Raw genomic sequence first — 20,907 nt, forward strand, 5'->3', positions numbered from 1 at the left:
CAAAACTCACAATTTTACCAATTCTAAGACATTAAACTATCATATAGTAGGGAAACTCTGGGCATTCAGCTTCTATAGGAGATAAACTTTCATGGAATAAATGACCACTAAATCCAATAGAATAAATGAAGCTTGCTATTGACAGTACTGGTTCAATGATACATAATATATTCAAATGTTTTCCACAAAGTACTATTCATGAATAATACAATAAATATCCATAAGCTTTAAAAGTTTCACATTCCCTCAAACTTTGCAAATGAGGCCGACTAAACCATTCTCTGCTCCACACATATTTTTTCAAGCATCAGTTTTAACACATCTTAGTGCAGTCCCTTCAGATTATACTGAAATATTTACTCAAGTTACTAGAAAATAGTCTTCAGGGGGAAAAAAAACCTTATGATTTAATTCACATACCATGTAACCACTTAACTGCTTAATTCTAATTTGAAAATATTCAATTCTTCAGTCACATCAAACATAGAGTTGACTCCTTGAATAAATAATGACTGAGAACTATTGGTAATATCTGTCAACTCATCAAGAGCCAAAGCAAGCTGGTAACATACACCTCAAGAGGTGTGAATTTATAACTTTAAATAATATATAGTGCTATAAACTAACATCAACTCAATAAAAAATGCAATTTTTAAAAAGTCAAAGAAACCACTTGAAATCACTTTGCCCTGTTTTTTTAGTAGACGATTGATACTGCTCCCATGCAGAATTTTGTTTTAAAACCAGGGTTCTACAATAAAAATTTAAAAACCATTGTCTTACACCAGTTTTGTTACTTTAGTTCCTCCTTATTAAGCTGTTATTAAATTTCACCTATAGTTATTCTCTTCTGCAATGCCTTTCATTTTCATTCTATTTTTAGTTTTAATGTCTGGCTCCTAAGTTCAGGCCCTCATCACTTTGATGATAGCAACAATCCTAAGAAATCTCATCATAAAAGCAATTGTTGATTGGGATTAGTTTCATAAATTCCCTTCTTGCACTGGGAAAAAAATTTTTTTAATCTAAACCCCAAACACTGTTCAACAAAGAAATCCAGAGTGTTCCAAAAGCAACTCTCAATTCAGCACAATAATAACTTAAACTTAAATCATAGCCAATGCTCAAGAACACATTCACTGTTCAAGAATAGTCATCCAGGGCCTCCCTGGTGGTGCAGCGGTTGAGCGCTGGGTTGCGAAGCTGCCCGCGCAGCCTCTGCGGCGCCGGTTCGATCCCCGGCTGCTCCCTGGCCACCGGAGGAGGGTCCCACATGGCGTGCAGACCTCTCCTGCCGCCCGCTGCTCCCCTCAGCAGTGAACTTCGGTCCTTCTGCCTGCTCTGCTCCCAGCTCTGGCTCTGGTGAATTCTCTCACCCTCCCGCGCTTCTGACTATACCCAGTGCATGTATAAACAAAACAAACAAACAAACAAATAAATAAATAAAACATGCCTCTATTAAAAAAAAAAAGGAAAAAAAAAGAATAGTCATCCAAATGTACAAATAATGCAAATGCAACGGCTTAGAAACACAAAACATCACAAGAAACACACAGGGAGAAACGAACAAAATTTACCCACTACCTCTTGGCTGCTATCTTTCTTTTTAGTATCATGAGTAGCCCAAGTGACATTAGTGCACCACTCAAATTTTCAGAGCATCCAGAAAGGTTGTCTCTACCTTCCTTGTAATAATCACCCCCTTTCTGTATTTTTACTTAACATCTCACCTCTTTAATAACAGCCTCAAAAATGTCTCCTGCCTAGTCCCTAAAGTTTATATATATGGCTTCTGCATAAAGGAAACCCTTGCAAATGATACTGAATCCTAACATTTTAAAACAATACCTTTCAGTTCCAGGTTCCCATGAGTCTATCATCTATTTTCCCCAATTCTTATTTTTTAAAAAAAGTCTTAAAAACAGGCAGATTTTTTTCTACAATCATACCCTCTCTCAAGACTCTAGAGTTACACTGATTATATACAATTTCCCTTCTTTCTATCCAATGACAAAAAGCAAGAAACAAATCTGATTCATTCTCAAGGATGAAGAAAGTTCCTTCATTACCTAAACACAACAGACCTATATAAAATACTATTTGGCTTCAAATAATAACAATAAATATGCTGCTCGTTCCATGTTACTATTTTATTTTTCACAATTGCAATTATCTAAATTTCAAATAATCTACAATCTGGTCAATCCCCCTAAGGTAATTAAAAACTGACTGAATATATATTTGTGGAATAATTTAAGATGTACATTGAGATGGCACTAGAAATTTGGTGGTAGATGAGCGAAACATAAACACGTCAATGAATGAAGCTATACATTCCAATAATATACTTCTGAAATGAACGATAAATCAATAAAATTTGTTCTTTATTTTAAAGATTTATTTATGCATATAAGAGGTGTAGGCCAGAGGTGCAGGGGGGATGAGCGGATTCACCAGAGACAGAGTAGGGAGCAGAACAGGCGGATCAACTGAAATACAATGCTGAGGGGAGCAGGGGGCAAGTCAGGAGAGGTCTGTTGTGCCATGTGGGTCCCCACTCCCTGGCCTGGGATCAAACTGGTGCTGTAGTAGCTGCAAATATATTCATAGTGTTGACACATAACCTAATGTATCACCAGGGAAGCCCAAATCAATAAAATTTCATTATAAATAAAGACATCACTGAATGGGAAAATTATTAAAATATAGACAAGCAAAAAAAATAATAAAATTCATCCTAATCTATACCAATCACTCACTCAAAGCACATTGAAAGAACTTCAGCAGTCATTCTTCCAGTGTCCTTAAAAAGTCAAAATCAAAACAGATAATGAAATCTGAGTAAGGAAGAATCAACGAAGCTCTGTAAAGACCACAGAGTGATGAAAATATCTAGGGTGTGTGTGAGAATAAACTATTTGTTAATGTGTCTACCATCTATTTTATACAGTTGTGAAGAGTAGACAAAACAGAGGAAAATAAAAAGTAGAAAGTATTTGTACTGATAACCAATAATGTGCACAGAGGAAAATAAAAAGTAGTATTTATACCGATGGCTTTTCAGAGGTAACATCTAAAGCTTTTTATTTTTTATTATTTAAATTTTATTTTTATATTCCCCATACAATTACAACCCCCTTATTTTGACCCCAATCCCTCCTTTCCCCGCCCCCCACCCCCCCCATAGAGTGTCTCTGGTTCATAGTTGTTTGTCAATTTTGATATTTTCTTTCTTATAGTTATTCTTTTTCCTGGTTCCTCATTTAAGTTTTCTAGATTCCTGCTTAAAGCTTTTTAAAGTATCCAGAAAAAGAAGAATAACTTCATTAAGTAAATTTAGATTGCCCTGAACATCCTAAATCCTATTTTTTCATTATGACCATGTATGAAACAAAGTACATTGTCATTCTTTTGCCAAAAGCCCTAAAAAAAAAATACATTTTAAACTGAAATGTCATTAAATCAATCAAATGAAAAACTGTGTTGTCAGCAAATCCAAATATCTGAAAACTTAATTCAAGATTTGAAACGTCATGAAGGCATCCATTCAACTGGGTTATAAAATAATAAGTAGTGGTAGTTGTCAAAAGGCAGCAAATACTAGAGAAACCTGAAAGTCTTAGATACTGAAGTTCAAGAATATGTTGTCAAAGGATTCTAAATCAAAATATGAATCCATACTAAACTGTTTTAATGTTTCATCTTCTGCAGAATATAAAATAATTGTGGGGGGGGGCAGTAAACAGGGGAGAGCCCCTATTAAAAGAAAGCAAACTAACAAGTAAAAGAGTAAGAAACTTACCTTGCTTCATACTCATCATGTTTTCTAAAGTTATGAAAGTGATTTTGAAAAAATCAAAGCATCATAAAGAAAAAACTCGTATCAGGAATAACTAAGACAAATTACTATGTATTAAGTTAAATATGTACGTTCTTTTTCAGTAATTTAGTGTCTCCTCTATTGTTCGAAAATTAAGAGGATCTAAAGTTCAGAAAACGTCACTTTCTTTATTTCACTGTAACATTCAGTGGTTAACAAATTTTGCCTACTTTTTCATAAACTGGTCAGAACTGAAGTAATATTACATTCCTTGAAGTTTAATGTTTCATTTATTTATGAATCGTTAAATGCTCAAAGTAAACTTGATTAATAAATTTTCAATTATCTAAATAAATTATAATTTTATATTAGATATAGTAGTTAATAAAAAAGCAACATTTCCCATATTTAGTTTCTTTAGAAAACCATAATATTCTTCCAACATAGCAACTAAATATCCTTGTATTTTATATGATTGCAAGCTAAATCTGTATTCCTCACATTGACATAAAGATTTGACCAGTAATAATTCTAAAATCTAAACTGTCTAGTCTGCTTGATTTTGAACTTGCTACTCCTTGTGTATTTCTCAACTAATTACCTATATATTTGTTTACACAGCCTTACCCAAAGATTCCCAACTTCAGTGCACTGCAGATTTTTTTCTTCTGGTTTCCTCCATGCTTCTGCTCTATCACCTATAGTTTCTGTCATGACATTTGACTTCCATGCAACACATGGACTACAAACTCTAAATCTAATTCACAGGAACATTTAAGTTCTACCTCTTGCATCAAAGTCACCAATCTGTACCCTCACAGGTTTATTTTATCTGAATTTCTAAAGCACAGGTTGTCTGTCATCTTTATGTAAGATTTAACAAACTGGGGGTCACTATGTTCATTCATTCAGAGATTATACATTAAGAGAAAGACCACTTCAAGAGATTCCCAATTTATTATATGACAAACTTGTCAAAGCAAATGGCAAACTTTAAAACTAGGGAGCTTTCATGATAGAGCCACTGATTCTCTATATTTTAACTCTAAGACATTAAATGGAGCCAATTTTCTAGGTGACTTCTCTGATTCTCTCCCCAAAAACTATCTTTTAAAAGTATGGTATATTGTGTGGGCCTCCCTGGTGGCATAAGGGGTTAAGCACCGCACTATGAAGCAATCCACAGCCTCTGCAGAGTTCGATCCCCTGCTGGCCAGAGAGAAACCCACATGGTGAAGCAGACCCCTCCTGTCTTGCCCACTGCTCCCTTCACTTCAGCAGTGTATTTTCAGTCAGTCTGCCTATTCTGTTCCCTGCTTTGTCTCTGGTGAAACTTCTCACCCCCCACCTTGCATCTCTGGCCTGTACCCCAGCTCTTATATGCATAAATAAATAAATATTTTTTTAAAAGTATGGTATATGGTGTATGTGTGTATGTGATTTCTTCTTTATCTTTACTGCTTTATTGCATAATTAGGGTGTTAAAGGGCATTATTATACCTTATTAAAATTTCACCCAGATGTCCAGACAATACTCCATCTATGTATCATTCTATATTTGAAAGCTGCAATTTCACACAGTTATCTACAGATACCAGGTAGCCCTTGTACTCCATTCCCCATTTAATTTTCACCATTACTGATTTCACTTGTTAATCCAACAAGGAAAGGATCTGAACTGCATTTGGAATTAAAGGATAAACTCCTCTACACTACAGCAAATGCTGTAGGCTACTCACCTCCCACCGACCCAGGTGGATACAGTACCTACAGCTGGGCTCAAAAACACAGAACTTCAAAAGAAATTCTATGGTGTTAAGTTTTTATGTGTTTTAAGTGTATTCAAATTTTTCAATTTTTATGATTAACAGTTTTGCAGAGGAAAAAAAAGATCTAGTAACCGAGAGCTTTGTTAAACCAGAGGATGTCAGTCACAGCAATCTATACTTCCCCATCTTAATCTTTTTTGGCAGGTTCTACCATGCCAGTGCTGTCTGGTTTCAGCAATTATAATTGCCAGGAGCTCATAAGAAAGGCAACATTCTCTGTAGCATAGAAAGTATTCAGTGCCTTCATTTTCACAAATAAGAGTTAAACTCTAACTAGGTCTGTAACATTTTTTCAATAAGACATCTCTCTTATAACTAATCAACTATAAATTAGGGCTTCCAAAAATGAGAAGAAAACTGAGGTTTATTAATAATTGAACCAAACTGAAGGAAATAACAAGTGCTGAGTTATTTTAGTCAAAGGTGAATCAACATTCTCTAAAGCCACCCCACTAGCCCAACTGGTTTAAACATAATAATAATGTTACTCAGCTATTTAACATGGCTGTGAATAACAGCAGAATCAAGAGGAAAAAAAGATCAATATGTTCTCAGGCATGAAGAATGCTAACTCAAGAGGATAGGTTTTCCAGTGTTTCTTACTACATTTTTATCTAAAGAACTATACATATTTAAGAATCGAGAGCTTTAAAAAAAAAAAAAGAACTTTATGGAAAATTAATGAATATGCATAATTCTGAATGATTTGGTTTATTTTCAAAATCTTTTTTATTTGGGGAGGAAAATACTTCCCTATCTACAGAAATGGTTTCACAACATTTTTACAATTGAAACAAAAAAATTATGAAACCTGCCACACCTATAAAAGGCAACCATAATTTGTTATAACAGTATCAAGATAGATGTTCTATGGCTTATTATTTAGAAGAATTTAGAGAGTTAAAATATTGCAAATTATACTTAAGTGCTTTACTCCCTAAAGCCACACTGCCCCCCCCACCCCACCCCATAAGACTGTCCTTTCCTTAAGAGGTCAGTGGTTACAAAGTAACTAGAAAAGAATACAATTGGTTATGTCATTCTAACATTTATTCTGGATAGCTTTGAAAGCCAAAGGAAAAGGAACCTTATATAAAAAGCCCTGATAACACTGTAAATCTACCAGTGACAGTGAATGTTTAATCTTGGTATGTATCAGAGCAGTAATCCTGACCCTAAACAAAATGATCAATAGGATTATTATCTTCAACACTGGCTTCAAGTCCTTACTTTCTCTGTGTGTTATATACTTAAGGATCTATAATACACTCACAATGAGATATAAATGGCCCCTAACTGCCAAACACAGCAGTCCTGAGGATATTTGCATTTTGACAGTTTCCTATGTCTTAGGCTAAAGGATAAGCTTTAGCAGGAATTTCAGGGGTCAGTCTTTGGATGAAAAAGTGCTCTCCCCTAAAATGATATTTTATAGGCTAGCCTAAATTTAGGAGACAGGATTTTCTATTCAGGATGAGTTTAAATTTTTCTACTTGAAAACCCAATCAGGGGCCTCCCCGGTGGCGCAGCGGTTGAGCGCTGGGTTGCGAAGCTGCCCGCAGCCTCAGCGGCACCAGTTCAATCCCCGGCTGCTCCCCGGCCACCGGAGGAGGGTCCCACATGGTGTGCAGACCTCTCCTGCCACCCGCTGCTCCCCTCAGCAGTCTACTTTGGTCCTTCTGTCTGCTCTGCTCCCCGCTCTGGCTCTGGTGAATTCTCTCACCCTCCGTGCTTCTGACTGTACCCAGCGCATGTATAAACAAACAAATAAATAAATAAATAAATAAACATGCCTCTATTAAAAAAAAAAAAAACCCCAATCAGGCCAGGTTTTTGATTTTTAAAAGACACAGAAGATTTCTCTATTGGTAGCAAGAATAATCAAGCAGGTAATATTTTTTTTTAACATGCTGCAAGTGACAGAGAATGGGCCTGAGGGGTAGAAAACTAAGGGAGACAATATGAGATTTCAGGTTGAGAGAGGCTATTAAGAAAAATGCAATCTGTAAGAACTGGAAATTCTTCTCACCTAAAACTTCTGAGGATCAGCTGATAGGTAACTCATTACCTTCTTGACAATGTTAAAATGGAAAAAACATGTATAAAACCTTTTCCCTCCAAAAGTAAAAGTCATTTAAAACATGAAAGAAAGAACAGTCAGAACAGTAAATAAAGTAAAGGAAAACATATTCCTCTAATATCAGTTTCTCCTGGGGGAGGGGAATGGGGGGATATGAGAGGGGTGGAGAAATGGGACAAAATTAGGTTCTCTTCAAAAGAAACTTTTCCCTATATAGTGCCTGGCTTGCCCTACTTCCTCTCAGTTCCTGTCTTCTAAAGTATTCTCTATAACATAACAACTCTGTTCTTTGCATCTACCCCTTTTAGATTGTACTAAACATGTAGTCATAGGAAAACAAAGTTGTAACTGGCACAGGAGAAAAACTCAAAAGTCCTAAGATACTATTTTGCTTCTAGTTCCATTCTGCACAGCTAGTAATTTCACATGTAAACTCTGGAATCACTGAGACTTGAGCTGGAATCTTGATTCCATCATAGATTACATAAATTTTTTAAAAGCTTCTTAACTCCCATGTGCATCCTACTTCCTCATCTAAAATACAAAGAAAAGTAATAGCTTCTCTTTTTCAAGATTAATTTGTGGACTAAATGCGATATTCCATAAAACATTTAGCACAATATAAGTTATTGGATATTGATTGGTAATCAGTATTAATTACCCACTATACCCTACTTTAAATCCAAGATGTGCCTTACCCTAGTGTAACTGTTTTTCCAGAGAGTGCATTTACAGGATTATGACCAGTACTTTTAAAAAAGGATATTCAACAGAAAACAAATAAGGACTAAAATAAGGGTAAGTATTGTTTCAAAAATCTATTTTTAGGTACACATACACACACACACACACACACACTCTCTCTCTCTCTCTCTCTCTCTCTCTCTCTCTCTAACTAAACCTGTAGTTTTTTCTATGTTGTCTTCCCTATGTAATCACCAACAGAGTATATCTGGCTCTTCCTCAAGGCACAACAGCATTTTGTGCAGAACCTTACAATACTTACTATACTATACTTGTTTACAAGTTTCTCTCCCATTAAAATATAAACTCCAAGGAAAATGCCTTATATTTTTGTATTTCTGCTATCTGAGAAATACTGCAGGTTTGGTATATTTCTGAATGAGTAAATCAAATTTTAACAGGATTAAAAACATACAAAATGCATTTATCATTATCTGATCAGGTTTTATTTATTATATAGAAATGATTAATAAATGTTTGCTTAAGAAACTAAAATGTGTGATGTGCATAATAAGCTTTCAAAAAGTAGGACATCAAAGTATACAGATGTGCTGCACAGTTCAAGCTTTATTTAAGCAAACCAGTCACATTCATGCTTCTTTCTTAAGGACAAATAAAGTTACCAGGCAGAAAGAAAAGGTGGTAAGATGAATTGCCCACAAAACTTTCACAGATAACTACAGGTACCATGAAAACACATCTAAATAACACCCAGCAGGTAACTTGCTTGAGTACTTATATAGAGAAATATGAAGAACTGCAATATTTTCAATATTCATAAATTTTCATTATCATTCTCAATTGTGTTTAAATGTAAGAACCAACTATACAAGTCCACCAATTCTGCTTTTATTCTATCACAAAATAGCAAAACACTGGAAATAAATTCTAAAAAAACTTTTCACCATGCTTAGATACATTAAAGATCACACTTTACAATTTACTAAATCAAAGTTACATATAAAAGTTGGTTTTAAATTTGTCAAAAGGTAGACCGAAGTTTGCTCTCAAATGAAACTTTACTTTTTAAGGTTTGGGTTCCTTTATAGTGATCTTTTGAAATATTTATTTCTAAATCATTGACAACTGAAAAATTGGAAGTTTTCAACTTTTTAAAATTACACCTCTGTTGATATATAGTAGCTACATACATGAAATTGGGAGGAAAAAAAGAGAATGGTGTCACTATTTTAGGACTCAAGGTGTTTTTCATTCTCCCCCAGGCTAATTAATACGAATGATAACTTTACTTACTCTAAACTTGTTAAACATTTAAAGAAACAGTTATTGAACAAAACTTACTTCCCTTTGTCACTTTAAACATACATTTTAAGTTATTATGAAAACTCTATATCAAAGTAATTTATTGAACTTGGACATTAAAGCCAAGTCTTAACAGGTACCACTGATTTACTGAAGAAAAAAAAAATGAGCTATGAGAAAGCATAAGAAACAAACTGATGAAAGCAGCAGCAGCTGTTGCTACTTATTAAAAATTCTTCCTTATAGTTGAAATGGCAATTTTAATGACCCTAGTAAAAATGGCAACACTCACCAGTATGAATCTTCTCATGTCTCTGTAGCAGGTACTTCTGTATGAAACGCATGTCACATTGACTACATTGAAATGGTTTTTCGCCTTAAAATAATTTCACATCCATAAATTAGTTATTGGATAAGATACAGTTTGTAGTTACTATTTATGAGGATAGATAAATCTTAGAAGCTCAAATTCTGGAAAATTCTGAAAGTATCCATACAATTTTTTAAAAATTGTTCATTAACAGAATTTTATTTCCTCTAAGTATTTTCTTCAAAATTTTAAAATTCATTCTCATAATCACACAAAAAATGAGATTAATTATGATCTATATTCTTCCATGGAGAAAAAAAGGAAATAAAGCAATTTAAAATAGGATTTTAAATTCACTAGCCTAGAAATGACTCTACAGGTTATGAAATGTGTCAAACATTTCTTCCATTTTATCTGAAAGAAGATTCACCCACCCTGCTCTTTCTCCATCAGTGATCATCCCACCATGCTCTTTCACTTATTATCTAAAGAGCCATCAGAACTTCCAAACCATCCTTTCTTTTTTAAATTCTGTCTTTTCAAACATTTCCTCTCTGCCAGAGATCTTCCTTAAAGGAAAGTATTCTTTGGTCTGTCTAAGCAAAGTTAGTTTCTAGAAATCCTGAAACACTCCCACCTTAGCAGCTTCCATCTTTTTTACCACACCTTGATAGAGTAGCTACACTATGTCTCAAATTCTTCACCACCTACTTGTGCTTTAACCTTTATAATTTGTTTTCTTAAAAGCAACTCCTGATCTCCTTGCTATTTACTCAGGTCACTATCCCTCTCTATCCACTCTGAAATTTGAGATACTGTTAATCATATCCTCGTAATTCTTCCTATTTCTGGCTCCCGGGACAGTTATCCTAGTTCATCAAAACTCCTTATTTCTCTATCTCTCCTGCTTCTTGCCAACCACCTCAATTCAACCTTCATACCTAGTATGTTTCTACAAAGATCTGCCATGAATCTTTAGTTCTGTTATCTACAATTTCGCTATTTTAACTACCATCTTATATCTTGATTCCCAAATTCATATTTCAGTCTCTATCTGGGCATCTTAAGTAGAAAAATAAAAATCAACAGACTTTTAAAAGTACATTCTTTATTTCTCACACTATACAGAACACTTTAAGCCAAATAAATGTCCAATTAATACTAAGTAATTTTGCACATCCATGCTAATTGTTTTCTCACTTAAAGTTTTTCCTGATTTCCTTACGATTTCCTTCATAGACTTCTTGTCTATGAAATCTCTCATTTGAAATGCCAAGTTAGCTACAGTTTTAGGAATGAATAACATTTACACGAAGATGAAAATAGCATAGATAATGATTTTAATGGCCATAAGCCCGTTCTAATTCAAGAAATACCTGTATGAATGAAGACATGTCTCTGTAAGTGATAGTTCGTTCTAAAGGCAGCATTGCAGTGCTCACAAACGTGAGATTTAGGGGTTTTCAAACCAAGTGATCCATCCTCATTTATTGTAAGAATCTAGTTTAAAAAAAGAGGGCAAAACAAAAGAAAAGTTTTTAAAACATAATACTAATTTATAAAAAAGATAATGCTTTTTAATGCAAGTAATGGTCACCAGAAATTATGAAATATTTTTTTTCCTAAATAATCTTGAGAAGGCTATTAGGTTATTAAAGTAATTATATCATTAGTTGTAGGAAAGTACAACATGACTCAATGTGAGTAACATCACTGATAAAATCTTGGAAGGTGGTTAAGTAAAATCTCAGCATATTGCCCCCTCCTCTCTCATACTGGTATCTGAAAGAGTCTTCTTATGCATTCCCTGCTAGGGTGAACACAGCTTTATTTTCTATTTTCAAATTCTTACATATGCAAGACAAAAGTCATGTATTAGACATGATGTAACTATCGGTCAGTATAGTGAGAAAGCTCTTTATAATTTATATGGAAAGAGGTCCAATTTATTGCTAAGTTTAAAAAAAACAAAAAACAAAATTTAGAATCCAGTATATAGTTTTACTAATTTTTTTATACAAGGAAGTACATCATACAGGACTATTTATATATTTGATTGTCTATGCAAAAAAAAAAACTACTTGAGAAGAAGATACGTAAAATAAACATAAGCTCAGTTGTGGCTAGTGAATTTGGCAGACAGGAGATAAACTAAAAGGGAGACTTTACATTGTACATACTTAAAATATTTTGAGGGAACCACAACCACATAAATGCTTACCTATTACACATCTCCTTTTAAAAAAAATTCAGAGAAACTAAGTTTTTGAATTATCCTAGGGTAGAATTAGCAGTTTAGAACCTCTCAGGTTATCTGAGGACTACCAAACTGTTGTTAAAAATATTCCTGAAAATGGGTGTTGAGTAAATAAATTAGAGAAGGTATGGGGAAGGAAAAGAAATGACAAAGAAATCAACTTTATTTTGGGAGGCTTCTTGAGGGCAAGAGCACTATGGCCCTGATCTGGATACTGCCTCTCTCATCAGACATGTGGCATATTGAAAATAATTAATGATGCTTTTTTCTTTTTTCATTTTTGACAAAAGAAGAAAAGATGACAGGACATGATGTAAAAATAAGAAGAAAACTAGGAGATAAGGTGAGTAGAAGCAAGGTAAGTAAGAGGGAAACAATAAGAGGTCAGGCAAAGCTAGAGCTAAGAAATTGTGTGCCACATAGGCAGAGAAGTTTAAGAAACGACTTAATTCAAAAGTGATAAGACCTGTTAATACAAAGCTATGATCTTCTCTCAAACCAAGAAAAAGGGAGGTAAGAAAAAAGGAATAAAAAAAAACCTTTTTTTTACTTAAATTCAGGAAAACAGTTCAGACTACACTGTATGCAAATCAACAGTAATTGTCATGCAAATTAAATGGGCATTTGGTTCTGGGCAAACTGCCAATGTGGTCAACAGTGCTTCAAAGTCTATGCACCAAAGTCACAGAGGGAACATTTGGCAAGAGAATGGAAGTGGGTGTCACAGTTTCCTAAGGAGAGTCAGTAGGAATGGAAAGTTTCATCTCTGGCCAGTCAGTCTAAAATGTTTTCAACCCCCCCAAGTCACAAAATAATATGCAAGTTAATAGTCTGCAAAACAAAAAAAAGACACAAAAACCTTTAAATGTGATTCAAAGTATCTCTAACATAAAACAAATAATAAAAAGATGCTAAACATTTTATATGAAACAATTAAAATGATAGCACCATTTTTTTCACATATGGTGATAACAGGCAAGATCCAATTGCCAAAAAACATGGTAACTAAATGGATTTCTGTGGCATAGCAACTGCAAGGAAAGGCTTTGTAAGGAGCAAATCTGGCCCAAATTACTTAATGTGAAACGGATGTAATTCTTAACCGTACAAAGCCCTTTGATGAAGAGTTAAGGGAGTTCTAAGTCATTGTTTCCCAGCAGCAGAGGTAATGCCTTTCTTTGGAACTCAAGCCTTAATACCAGTTGGATTTATGGATAAAACAACTAACACTGCCTTGTGAATAGCAGACCAAAATCTCTTGCATATTTGTAAGTTCAAAGACAGAAAAACCTAATTCTACTAAGACAATTTTTTCTTCCCTTTTTAGTCCAGAGTAATAAACAACTTATTTTAAAAACAGAGTAAAATTCATCTTGCCTCAGTTGAGTACCAGTGGCTCATTAATCCAATTTGTAATCTGCTTTCACTATAACCACCTGCTTTTGTCTGTTTTATTCACCTCTATATAACCTCAGTGTCCAAAATGGGCTCTGGAACATAATGAGAATAAATGTTTATTGACTTGGTTGGCTGCCTATCATCCACACCAAACACTTTATACTTTTTTAAAAGTTTTGCCCAAAAGTGGCATTTTTCAAAGTTACAAAGCAGTGCTATTGAGAGTTAGGTATGCAAAGAACAAAGTCCCTTACTAGCAGAATTGTCACATTATTAAAAGCAAATTTTACTTCCTTGTTATAGACTTAGCTTTTTTTATTCACACCCTTGTAATATCTCCAGTAGAAGTAATCTATCAGTTAAACTTTTGGAGAAATCTGTAATATTACAGGGACTAGGCAATCAGGCTTTATCAAGAATGAAAAAATTAGTAATAGTCTAAATAATACTCAACATACTTGATTTTTCTCTTAACTGACTAATAATAAATTTAAAATGGAAGTTTTCAGTGAAAAAAAAATGCAATACCAAAGGAACTCCTCAATGTGCTTTTTTAATTTCATGGTCCATTAGTAGATATATTTTTTTGTTCTGAATCACATCTGTTCCCAGTTAGCTACCCTTATATATGGTGATATTTATTTTAAATAATATACTAATTTTACTCAAACAAAGCAATAAACACTTATCTGTTCAACTAATGATTTTCCATTTGTCAAAGGTCACAGCCAGTGAATAAATGAAAACTGACAACCCTCAATAAAAAAGTTGCTCTTTTAAAAAGACAGACATCATTTCCCCTAATCTACATTATGTATACCATGTATTTATTACTGAAATTATTAAAAGATGTTCTCAACTAATGATTATAGTTTTAGTATACATTCCTAAATTGTTTCTAAACCACCAAAACCTAAAAGACAATTTAGAGAAGACAGTTTGATTTCTCACAGCTGTTTTATCACAACTGGGAATTAGGAGTGACTTCTTTCAAAATTCTCTCTTCTCTCCAAATCCAAAAGGAAAAAGTGTACAACCCCGAATACATATAACAAAATAACAATTGTTCAAACCAATAACCATCACATCTCTACCATTCTAACAGCCCACCCTCATGTTGTCACTTCCTTTTGTTCTTTGGGATTTTTGCCTCTCAATACTAGATTTTACATATTATCAGTTTCATTTTTAAATTGTTAAGTTCAGACTGTACAGACTATATCATAAACATGATCTATTTACTAATGTTTGGCATCAGCTGACCTTGAGTTTTAGAAAAAACTAGGTATTTCCTGTTTCCTAAATATTAGGAAATATTTCCTTTGCCTAAATATTAGGCAAAGAAGTATATGATATTTTTAAAAGATTTGTATCAAAATACTTTTAAAAGTTAATGCTCAGTGATAATTCCCTGGGAAATTTAGATAAAGTACTACTAGAATACTTTATTAATTTTTTTCTTTGTTTTTCTTTCAAGTACTATTCTATATGCCTATCCCTGGTTTGATAATCAGTTCTTCACCTTCAAAGCAATTTCTTCCACAGAGAAGTTAACACGTAGGATACCATATGACAAATGCCTGGTATATCTATTTTTCTGTCCCTTTTAATTACTATTTCTTCATTTTATGTGATCAATGCAATTTACACCCTATTAAAAAAAATCACATTTTCCCACCCTGAGAATCAACAGTGGATAATAAATTGCTAGGAAAGAAATCTCTGTATAATTTATAATCTATTTGAATTATGGAATGTCTTCCTTCCTCAATTGAGTATAACTTTGAATAATCAATTTCTACTCAGAAAAATTGAAGTGGTTACAACAAGCAAGCCCAATTCCGGTCTTCAGCACCAGATAAAAGATCCCAGCACACAATATGCACATAAATTAATTTGCTAAGAGAATAATGAAGGATATACATTTCAGAATGAGAAGTAATTATATTCTGGCTCTGTCTCATTCAATCATTAAAGAGTTTGAAGAAACTTATAAAATGTATACCATACTGAGTTAAGCTAATATTGTTATATACTACTAAAAAAGGAGGAATGTTAACTCAACAATCCTCCCAAAATTTTTCTGTGGTAGGAAACATTATCTCCTAATACACATAACAAGTCAACAGCAAAGTCAGGTAGTAATAACTCATGTATCCAGACACTTCGAGTATCAAGATTTGCGATTCTCAAGCTTAAGTATATACTACAATTACAATGCACTCTAAAATACAAATGAAAATCCCCTGATCAAGATCTGCAGGGATGGGGCCTGGGTATTTACAACTAGAAAAGCCCTAGAGGTGACTATAATCAGAGCCAGGAGAGAGAACTACTGATATGAATGCAGTGAGACTGAACTGAATTAAGTTTAGTAAGACTTTTCATTCATTTCTAATAACTTTAGTTTTCTGTAGTCCTACTCTAAAACAAAACAAAACAAGATTTAAAAGGGCAATAGAAAGTGCTGTTAAGTGCTCGCACTGGTGGAGCTATGTAAAAAATGAATAGCACATCAGGAAGAAGTGAGAGAGAGAGAAGCAGAGATAACCAGTCAAAAAATACTTAAAAGTTTTAGCAGTTGAGGGCCTCCCTGGTGGTGCAGCGGGTTGAGCACCCAGGTGTGGAGCTGTCCGCAGCCTCTGCAGCACAGACTTCTGGCCGGCCAGGGAGATTCCCACATGGCGCGGCAGACCTCTCCTGTCTCGCCCACTGTTCCCCTCAGCAGTGTCTTTGGTCTGTCTGCCTGTTTTGCTCCCGGCTCTGTCTCTGGTGAATTCTCTCACCCTCCCACCCCTCTGACCTGTACCCCAGTTCTTGGATAAATAAATAAAATCTTAAAAAAAAGAAAGAAAGAAAGAAAGAAAATAGACTCTTCTGTCTATGAATGTGAAAAAAAAGTTTTAGCAGTCAAGAGTTTTCAAAGTGGGGTGGGGGGGGGGGCGAAAGGAAGCCTTAAGACATCAGTCTTCTCAGAAGGCTTCATTATAATATGTATGACCTTTAAAAATTATTTACAAACCACCTGATGGGGAAGCAATCCAAAAAGTACATTATTATAGAAACTGTTCTTAAGATCTCAAGTTTAAAAATTTGGGTAAAAGTTACTAGATAAATTAAAACATTAGTTATATATGAACGAAAACGGTCTGGGGGAGTTTTTTATTGTTTAGTTTCATGTTGTATATTTGAAAAGAAAATTATTACCTTTAAAATACAAACAAAAAATTGAGCAAACAAAAAAAAAAATTATTTACAACACCACCCCCAAGACATTAAAAGCTGAATCTTGTTCAAATGCACTATAATTTGAAAAGAAAAAAATATCACATTAAAGATTCCCATCAAAGTGATGTAAAATAATATTTGACATTTGAAAGGGACAGGCTTTTATTGTGTAGAAAATTTACTTTAATAAAAATAGCATATTATCAAATAATTTAACCTAGATAACATAACCTAGCCTGATTTCCCTATTCTTTAGACATGTTGCCAAATGTATTTTGGCAACTTTCAAGTATCAAATTTACCTTGAGGTGACTATGCTGTGTGCCATATGACAAAAACTCAAAAGCAATTGTTCTTTAAAATCCATGGCAGCTAAAGGTAACATGACATTATATTACTTCTCACTATAAAGCTTATCTTGAAGGGAGCCACATTTATATAGCTGTAAAAGGTCTGATACTTTTACCAAAAGTCTATCACTTTAGTTATACATCTTGTACAAATTCCCAATCTAATATGACAGTGGTGAAACATACCCAAATTATTGATAATGGTAAAATTCAAGATTTGGAAAAGATACTGGGAGAATTTATTATTTATTACAATAAATTACAGTCCACTGAGGAACAAATTGCTTTTAGGGAATTTGAAACAAGTAACACAATGATTTATAAACGTGATAAGTTTTTCTTATTCTCCACAAAGTGCAGAGTTACTCTAATGAAAAATCTGAAATGTGAATTTCTAAACACATGTCTGAGAAATATAAAATAACTCATTGGTTATGCCCAAAGTTTTATGACTCTAAAGACAAAAATCATTCATCTGGAGACTATAGACTGATCTTAAAAACAGTCTAAAACCATTCTTTGTCCCAATGCATGTGACATGTAAGGATGATTTAAAAATAATTTTTTAAATAATTTTCGCTCACTCCTGTCTGCCATACATTATTTCTAGTCACTATGAATTCCCTTCAAAAATTACCCTAAAACATTTGCCTATATACAAAATATTTAGAAGAGACCAAATATTTCACCCAGCAACACAAAGATATATACTTAAATACCCTTAGAAATATTAAAAATGAATTTTAGCTATCTCAAATTAAAAAAGGAAATGCCTTACACGGCAAAAAACTTTTTTTTCCACACTGTAAAAATTTTATGTGTATTTAGAAATACCTATAACGTATCACTAAGATTCCACATAACACCTAAGAATAGTCAGAATTTCACATTACTCAAAAACAGTACCAGAAAAAGGACAATAAAATAATAAGGAAAATGTAGAATGTTTATATGTGTGGAGATATATATATATATATATATATATATATAAAAATAATTTTTAAAGACTTAGATTCCCCATACACCAGCAGTGAACCCAAAGTAACATAATCAATATAGAGGTTTAAAAATGAACTTTTTTCTCAAAAGCTGGTATTGTTCTACATGTGAAGAACTTGATTTATTAATATAAATAACAAAAAAAAGTATCATATAAACTATTGAGAAAAAACATTAGGCCCAAGGAAAATAGAAGCGAAAGAGTGAAAGGGAGGGAGGAAGAAGTTAAAAATGTCAAATATAAAATGCTACCAATTATGATCAACAGAGTTTAGTATAACCAGTAACTAAATAAACTAAAATTTCCTTGTATTATAAATTTCATTAACTATAATGAGATGCCCATCTCAAATTAAAAAAAAAGCAGTCATACTCAGGGCCAGTAAGTGTGGAGAGATACGCCTTAGTTCCACAAGAAATAGAAACGTAACTAGTACAACATTACTGGATGAATAACATTATCAAGAAACCTTTATAAAACTTCATGTCCTCTGATTCAGTAGTACACAAAGATTTTTACACAAATATTTTAAGAACAGCATGATTTAAAATGAAGGCAAAGAGAATACAACTTTCCAACAACATAGCAACCACAACTATAGTGTGATATATCAAAAATAATATATTACAGAACAAATAAAACCTTTATAAAAGTCATTAATACTTTGGAATGTAGAACAAGCTTATATACACTTTTAAGTGTTAAAAAGAAGAGCTTACGTCAATCCATACACATACACAAATTTGAAAGATAGAAAGGGAAGAAAATGGCAGAAAACTAAGGTAATTAATGCCAGGAAATGCGACTATGATTATTTTAGTCTCTATAATTTTCAAAATTTTCTATAGTAGACATACTTATATATATTCTAAAGCAGTGATATTTTGGTAAGTGTTTAACAACCAATTAGAGTATCAGAGAGACTGGGAAGTACCTGTTACTTCTATGGAGTAAATAGTCTCACCATGGCTAAGTTTATGCTACCAAGCGTAAAATTTCCGAAAATTTGGCAATCAGTTCTGGCAGGCAAGTACAAGCTGACTCCAGCATACCACTGAGTCAGAAGTAAATAAAACACACAAATAATGGTTATGATAATGATTGAAATCATAAATGTGGAAAAAGCAACCATCAAAATTAAAAGGTCATGTTATATACGATCCTTTAAAATAGGATCTCTTTATGCTTGAGATATAATTTTTTTAAAGAAAACCTTCATTATATGAGGGGAGAGAACAAAAGATGAAAATTAACCATAAAAATGTAAATATTCAATTCAGAATGCTATATAAAGTCAACTAATACTGTACTGAAGGGAGAGAGAGTACTGAAAAAGTGGGGGCAGTGAGGAACACTGTACTAAAGAGCAGGCAAAGCCTAACAGCATTTTTCTGGGTCACTTGTCCATTTACTACTTTAGTCATTTACACATAAAGTATTTACTGAGGGCCTATACTACCTACTATACTATACCAGGCTCTCGGGATACAGTCATGAATAAACTAAGGTTCAGGTCCTTATGGATCTTATAGTCTAGTTTACAGGTATCCCACAACCTGATTCCTGATGAATAATTGATATTGATTTTCCTGAAACCTTAATGTTAAAATAAACAAAATTAATATGTGTGAGAAGCAAGGGCACTTCATACCATCTTTTTTTTAAAAAAAGAAATAACATGAGAAAAGTTTACTCCGAAAAAAGACATGACGAAAGAGAAGTGAAAAAACTGAAGGCAATGGTCCACCACGTCTATGCAAGCATGCATTCCTTCCCTCCTCTAGGTGAGGCTACTACAACATGCCAACTTTACTAAGCCCTGTGACACTCTTATGTGTGCTTTATGATCCAGCCAGAGAGATTAACCAGTAAGATGAACCATAATATTAAATATTTTTGCAATTAAGATGTTAGGGACCACCACCTTAATATAGTCTCTTACTTTTGCAGGAGAACGTTGTTTCCGTTTCTTCTTTTTCTGTAAGTCTACTGGTTCTCTGATTTGCTTTTTGTCTCTTATCAGTTGCTCAGATACATCAGTAAAAGTGATTTCCTGCTTTACACTTATCTGTTAAAAAAAAAAGGCCAATTTTATAATGAAACAAAAAGTCACCACGTGTTTAATACTACTAAACCTACACATAGGTATTCCCAGAGTGATTACTTGTGTGTGTGTTTGTGCAAACAGTGTACTTAAGAATTTACTAATGTGGGCCTCCCCCAGTGGCACAGGCGTTTGAGCGCAGCACTGTGAAGCTGTCCGCAGTCTCTGCAGTGCCAGTTCGATCCCGGCAGGCCAGCGAGGGTCCCACATGGTGAGCAAACCCCTCCTGTCTCGCCTGGTGCTCCCCTCAGCAGTGTATTTCGTCAGTCTGCCTGTTCTATTCCCCACTCTGTCTCTGGTGAATCCTCTCACCCTCCGGCAAATCTGGCCTGTACCCCAGTTCTTCTATAAATAAATAGAATTTACTAATGGACAGTTGAAAAATTTACTAATGGACAGTTGAAAAATAAGAGTCAAGAATATATAAATTAAGGAACAAACTAAAAATGTACAAGAAAAAAAAAGATTAATAATGACCTAAGTAAACAACGATATTGTAAAGGATACACTTGGACTTGAACTGG

General features: G+C 33.7%; 1 protein-coding gene across 2 annotated transcripts in view; it reads right to left on the minus strand.

The window, feature by feature from the left end:
* Window positions 1-20,907, minus strand: part of ZNF148 (zinc finger protein 148) — a gene marked incomplete at its 5' end in the record, with an annotated part of 65,100 nt that overhangs the window by 21,251 nt on the left and 22,942 nt on the right. The window contains 3 exons of one of the 2 annotated variants that reach the window (XM_084230988.1): window positions 10,029-10,112; window positions 11,423-11,546; window positions 20,222-20,347. In XM_084230988.1, the coding sequence (XP_084087114.1) occupies window positions 10,029-10,112; window positions 11,423-11,546; window positions 20,222-20,347 (334 nt within the window). The remainder of the gene's footprint in view (window positions 1-10,028; window positions 10,113-11,422; window positions 11,547-20,221; window positions 20,348-20,907) is intronic. The other variant, XM_084230987.1, reaches the window with a different exon arrangement.

The sequence above is a fragment of the Talpa europaea genome, assembly GCF_964194135.1.
Source record: "Talpa europaea genome assembly, chromosome: 4".
NCBI classification, from domain to species: domain Eukaryota; kingdom Metazoa; phylum Chordata; class Mammalia; order Eulipotyphla; family Talpidae; genus Talpa; species Talpa europaea.